Source organism: Sinohyriopsis cumingii, chromosome 6 (assembly GCF_028554795.1).
Source record: "Sinohyriopsis cumingii isolate HCF-2022 chromosome 6, ASM2855479v2, whole genome shotgun sequence".
NCBI lineage: Eukaryota > Metazoa > Mollusca > Bivalvia > Unionida > Unionidae > Sinohyriopsis > Sinohyriopsis cumingii.
This window is the reverse complement of record NC_142966.1, coordinates 164779002-164786078: the sequence shown is the minus strand read 5'-3', so window position 1 is coordinate 164786078 and position 7077 is coordinate 164779002. Positions and strand designations below refer to the sequence as shown.

Sequence of the window (7077 nt, the reverse complement as noted above, 5' to 3'; positions counted from 1 at the left end):
ATGCCGGGTATTGTTTATAGCGGCTGTAAGGATTAAAATATTGCACTCAACATTGTCAGTTATGTTCAGTCTCTTTAAATTAAGATGAATATGCCTTTGCAAGTGACTTAAATATTGATTCGTATTCGCATGTGAACGTATGGCTTGACGGAAGTTGGATGCATTCATCTGCGTAAAAATGAATGTAACGAATGCACAAATGAAAGCGTGCATGACGATTTGCATGTATGGACTGATTGTGAGTCACATACATTGAGCAACTGATAACACCACAATACGTACTGGATATTTTTGCTTCCTAGTTGCGATAAGGGAGGGCACTCATATGAGCCTAAACGTATCAATGTAGCTGTCTCGGCGAAGAATTTTAGGGTACACCAACGTTAGGACAGGAAATCCTCAAGAGATCATAAGTTTAGAAAATGACCAGGACACTATTATTTCTCACCTTAGACTGCATAGTCTTCATGTGCTCCGGGCAAGGTAGGTGCATAACTATGCATAAATTGTGTTGAGCGTACATGATTGAAATAAACGCAGCATCGGAAAACGAACTTAACTAGGTTGACTCGACCATTATTGGCTTTTGTATCATAAGGTTAACGTTCTTAATGTGCATTTTCGAAGTTATTCCACGCGTGGAAAGCTTATTGATTGCAGTGCAATATGTATGCTATTAAATTAACTCTAAAGCTATTCTACAATGTATACTTTCCAATCCAAACCTAGCGCACGTTTATACAACGGTTAGTAACCTATACTTTTCATTACGTTATACACACATGACGTTTATGTATATATATCAGGATATACATATATCCTAGAATAAGGGATTATGAAGATTCGAGGTTACAAATAGCGTATTTATTTCCGCAGTTACCTTAGATGGGCCCAAAGAACTAACACATGAGCATTTCTTGACTAAATATTCTCAATTCTGAATAGGTGGGTGTAGGGTAAATGGTTGAGGGGTCAATTCAATTGTGCATGGACAGTTGTCATGTGACCATGATATAATAACAATTTATTATTAATAATGGTCGCAGTGTGGCAAAATAGCAAAATGTATGTTCTTCGATTACGTACTACTGACATAAAGGTGTTTTGTACAAGGCAATCGTAAACGAGTGTATGTAACGTACGAACAAATAAAGCAATCAGACAGTAGCAGCACTGGAATTTTGTCAGTTGTATGAAAAAGGTAGCAGGCATCTTGTTGTTTCTCATTTCCTTTTTTCTATTAATTCATATACGTGCAATATCTATATAAATACTCCTTTTTAACTTAGTTTTGATCCTTGAAGCATTTTTAGGTACAGGTACAAAACTAATCATCGATCCAATACGTTTCTGGTTTAAAGTGCACATGTTTTTGCACTTGATGGATGTCAAAGCCTGTGCAAAGATGTAACCATACTGTGAAATAGACGATAATCACCCAAAACGTAGGGGTCCGAGGTAGATGAATTGGAGATTGTCGGTAAAATAAATACCGCACAGGTCAGCACTGATTGGCTGCTTTGGAAAAAGGCATTTAAATCACATCTCCTTATCATTACATAGCCAATAATGTACTTATGGTGTTTGTATGATAAAATAAATAAAAAATATCAGCTATGAATTATAGTTTGTCGCTGAAATGATCATATTGATGGGACTAATCAGTATTCAGATTCAAAAAGTTTCGAAATTTAAAGTACTGAGTTATCGTCTTTCTTTGTTTTGAGTTGACGTCAACTTGTTCTCATAAACATTGGTAACAAGCACAATACATACTTCCGTGTTTTGCTGATTTCAATAGATGTCCGGACGCTACATCAAATCATATTAGATAACATTTTTGTGACTCGAACAACATTTCCTGAAAATGTACTTTGGTTAAAGATAACAAACAAAATAAAACAATTAGGAAGATTTCATTGAAACAATACATGCACAGCATCGAAATCTTCAATTTAGACAAATGTTTTAGTGTTAGCAACCACTTTGTTATTTATAGAATTCCTACGCATTTTTTTAGAACTATCATACGCGTCATATTCTTCATATGCAATACCAGGATTTGCAGATGTAATATCATCAAGCTCCTGATAAAAGATGTCTCGTTCGACACCATCATATAACTTAGTCCTATGCTCCGTAGTTGATACTACGTTTAGTGCAGCATTAATATGATATAAGTTATATTTTTCATCACTGATTAAGGAGTAAATTAGAACTATGTATGCTGTTTCTAGCAGGTTATTATCAACCATATTCCACAAAGTCTGTTTATCATAATAGCCCATGCCAAGTACACGCAATATTTGAAGTTTAACAAATGCGTCTTTGAGCCTACTAATTTTTAGAACTTACGTTTCCTTGTTACAGCAATCTTATAAAGATCTTATAAAGATCATCATAAATCTTTCAGTCGCTCTTGCTCTGCCTTTTTACCACCATGATATGTCGTTTCAGCAAGGTTCGATTTCTCGATCGTCAAAATATTTTATATATTTAGCTAAGCAACGTATTTATCAACAATGACTCAACATTTAATCGTTGTTCCTCACAGTCACTTACAGGATAGTACTTACTAAGTATATTAAGGTCTCTGTTCGCGTATCTCAGCTGAGGGTCCATAATTTCAGGAACTCTAACAATGTTGTCACTGTTCTCATTTAAACCGGGTGAACTTAACATTGGTTTTTTTTCTTTCGAGCAATCGTATTTGTTGCTATTTCTTCCTCCGCAATCTCTGGGTCTAGCTGATCAACAGCGGATATTGCGATCGTGTATTCGGGTTAGGTATAACGTTACTAAACTCTTTTCCAACTCGGATCGATGGAGCATCAACATAATTATATATAACAATCACTTTAAATCGTCAACTGCATATATCTGAAACGTGGACAAATCTGGGTATGGACCCTCCGCAATGACAGCATAACTCCGGAAATACGAGTAATTGTCTGTGGTAAATGCAGGATCAAGTGTGACTTGACGAGAAGCAGTAATATAAACAACCTATGTCATATACAGCGAAGTCCATATTATATTATCATTTGATCCTTCTCATCTCCAGATAGACAGCGATCCAACAATGGCACTTAGTCGACCTGGTAATTGAAGTTTCCATATTGCTACAACCGCTAGATACTGTATTTTGTTTCATATGTCATCTATTTCTAAGTTTGTGATCCACTCTGACCCGCTAGATATAAGGCTGTTAAACGCAAACTGATGCCTTGGATTATTTACAGGATAATAACTTGACGCAAATGAAACAAAACCACAAAGATTATTAGCAGCATCAGCGAGATATGGAACGTGACCGACACTATATTATCCCGTTTTGTAATACCACCAATCGAAAGCGATTGGGCAACACTATCTACCTACGAAATTTTAATTTTCATGATCGGGTGAAACAGCAGGCATGTACGTAGAAGTTATCTTAATAGCAACATTTCAATCGTACCCATGATTGTGCCCCGGTTTGCTTAACGTAAATTGTATCAGCAGTTTGAGATATCAAACGCAATATTTGTTGCAGTAACTGATGACAAGTCAACATACGATTTATTTGTTATATCGTATGCAGTGGTTGGATAATAAGTAATTGTTATTGTATTAGCGTCCATATTTAACGGGCCAGTCATTGTTCCACCGATCAAGCATAACTTACTATTATCGATCGTCTTTTACTGAGAATAGCTTACTGCTTGTGTGTTATCTACGTTGATAGGAGGATATGTTGTTTCAAGGTCTAGCATTCACTGACCTGACATTCTTTAGTTACCTGTCATTGTAATCCCAGTTATTTAGAGATAATTTTGTTTACTCTGCACCATCCTGAGTAGTTGAAGTTTGTTCTTGAGGTCCCAAAGTTTGTGCAACGGATCAATCTAATTTATTACCGCAAGATAAAATTAAACTTTGACCGCCTGATAAAATTGTGTGAATACCTAGTATAGAATGAGCATAATTAACTTTGACACTGAGCGATTAATCAAACATCAATACAACCACGACCTACAAACTTTACTATTTGATAGTAGGACGAACTGGATCAGAAAGAAAAAAAAAAACGAACCTGCTGATGACATTGTTACATAACAATCTTTTAAACTATAACTGAGTTCTTATTTACACTGTAAATTCACAGCGGATAATACGAACTGCTTAGTGAGTATAACAAAAAACTAAAAAATGAACTACGTGTTCGTAATGATATGTTTATGATGAAACAACACGAATATATTATTCCAGTTGCCGAGCTAGATTCTGACGACCATACAAATTATTGTCCTTGATTACATCCTGCTGATCAATGCCGAGATGGATAAACTAAAATCTTATTTTTCACTGTTGCGCAATCAGAAATGCAATGCAGATTATCTAGTGCAAGGTTTTTATAACGTCGATCGATTCATCGGGCGAAATACAGGTTGTTTTGTATTATTCGCTGGACTCGATAACTTGACGTACAAAATATAGCACGAGAGCAGTACGGAGATATATTAAAATATACATTTCCTTAGCTTTATCATAACACTACTGCCAAAAACAATTTTTTTTATTTTATATGCTAACACGTGATCGAAAAGCTAGCACGTGATCGAAATCGCATGTTCAGATGTGGAATCGACACATTCATAGATTGTGGCAATTAATCTTACATATACTTATAAAAACGAACTCAAAACGAATAGAGGCTCTAAAAATGTTTGTGCAACGAGAGCTGCATTTAAGAAAAATGTAGAACAGGAACATCGTGATCAACAACAGACAGCAAAAGAAACTGCTATACATATTTTTTAGATCAGTGACAAAAGGTGTACTTGGCAAACATACAGATAGTTCTGCGGTATCGCCTGAAGATATCGCAAGGTTTAAAGACTGATTACATGAAAGATTAGAAAAATGCCAATGGAAAGTAGCTGAGCAAATTGATGAGCGAATAAGTGACCCGACTGCTGCAGAACGAAGAATCAGATTATTAAGAATTTTAAAAAATTATGATATTATTGATGACGGTCTGAGCAATATCCTCCAAGACATCATGAATAGAGAGTACGATGAATTTCTAAATACCTATATTTCAGCACATTATGGGCATCACAATGATATGATGGATTGGGAAGAAGATAATAGAGTAAATTTAATGAAGTTATTTGAATAGTAATGAGACTCTTTTGAACATGTATAGGTTATCATCACCATATGAAACTGAGAAAAAAATTGGGTTGATAAGAAACTGTGTTATAGCTGATGTTCATAAAAAAGAAATGATGAACTTTGTAAGAAAAATTACAGAGACTGGTTTTAGTAATATTCTCTGTGCAGTAGAAGAGCTGATTTCGATTGCAAAAAATACCCACATGGAATTTTTATTTCCGGTTTTAAGTTGTAAAACTCTCAAGCTGAAATAGCTGACAAGCTGATGCTATTAATCTCATCAAAGGAATCCTTAAATGTAAGAACAGAAATCGACAACGAATTTGTTGAAATTTTAGATGACCTCAGATCAAAGGGTTATCTAACAAAATGACACAACGAAAACTTTATTGCAGACAAGTTGCAGGAGGTTTCGTCGGAAATATATTCGATAAAATAATTGAAAATGGAATTGCTCATAAGGTAGTATCAATGACTTTAGAAGCTTCGAAAGCGTTTACCATAGGAACGCCACCTCAGCAGGTACAGCTTCCAACAAGAAAACAAATTATGTTAATATCAAGGGCAGAGTGAGGGTGCAGAAGATGTAAAATAACTAATTTCTTAAATATCGCCAACATCAGAAAATACTAAGGCGTCGATAAAAACAACAAAAAAACCTATATCTCCGCCAGGCGAAGAAATTATTAGAAAATTCATAACACAAATAAAATCAACAGAGACGACTCCATTTCTAATGTGGTCCAATATTGTTGTCTGTTAGTGTAAAATCCTTGCGGTTTTATCTAGGAATTACAAATAAAAAATGTCTGTCAAACATTACATAAATAAGTACAGATACATCATCGACATAATACACATCATCAATATAATACGAGTTCATTGAGTATCTCTATGAAATATCAAATGATAATAACAAACATTGCATCATTACGTTTAATACACGCGATGTAGAAGTGTTTACACTGTCTCATAAAGCCGTACTTGAAGTACAGGGATGCCTAATGACAGCACCAGTTCGTACAGCACCTGGTAATATTGCTGCTGGTACTCAAGTATCACTCGTGAATAACGGTTGGAGATTGTTCAAAAGCGCTAGATATCTACTAGCTAATAAAACCGTAGAAGATATTTCCATGCAGCAAATACTATTCTTAACGTTTTGTCTTTCAGAGACGACTACTCACGATCTGTTGGAATAAATAACCTATGGTTCAAAGATACAGGAACTAGAGCTGTCGCAACGGATTGTTGCATGTACAATAACGCGATTGCTCCTGGTGCTGATAATGCTGCTGATCTAGTTTTGGCAAGGAAATTTTTTATTGTAGATGCTGCTGAAATAAATATTGATGCATCATCTGCAGCTGCAGCTCTTGTTGCTGTAAGAGCCTCGTTGACTGCCGCGTGTAATATTCTTGGTGTTACCGCACCAAGTGCTGCATGGGAAACAAATTAAAAGCTGGCCATCGCAATCATAATAATAAATGCCAGAAATAAAATCTGTAATGAGGGTTACGCTAAACGATGAAAATGTACAGATAGCTCAAATAAAACAACAATGATAATGCCGCTTAGCACAATATTCGGATTTTGCCGAGAGTACAATCAAGTATTATGTCGCATGAAACATACTGTTGAACCTCGTGTTGTTACTAATAATTGTCAGTTTGTAATTTCACGACTAGCTCTATGTATGCCATGGGTCGTTCCATCTTTCGCAAAAACAACCGAACTCGAGGAGATAAATCTATAATGTGGATTAATGACATAGTCGTTATAGGGTCAATAAAAGATTTTTTTGGGATGCACAGTACAGGGTCATCATTGAGATTAGTAATGGATTTAGGATACACATTAGATTGTTTTTACAATAAATCATACATGGAAAGAAAATCACTGTTTCCAGCAACAATA

General features: G+C 35.4%; 1 protein-coding gene across 2 annotated transcripts in view; it reads left to right on the top strand.

The window, feature by feature from the left end:
* The first annotated feature begins 233 nt into the window (after nucleotides 1-233).
* Nucleotides 234-7077, top strand: part of LOC149798459 (uncharacterized) — a 134147-nt gene continuing 127303 nt past the window's right edge. The window contains exon 1 of one of the 2 annotated variants that reach the window (XM_089963650.1): nucleotides 234-483. In XM_089963650.1, the coding sequence (XP_089819776.1) occupies nucleotides 423-483 (61 nt within the window). In that variant the 5' untranslated portion in view covers nucleotides 234-422. The remainder of the gene's footprint in view (nucleotides 484-7077) is intronic. The other variant, XM_089963651.1, reaches the window with a different exon arrangement.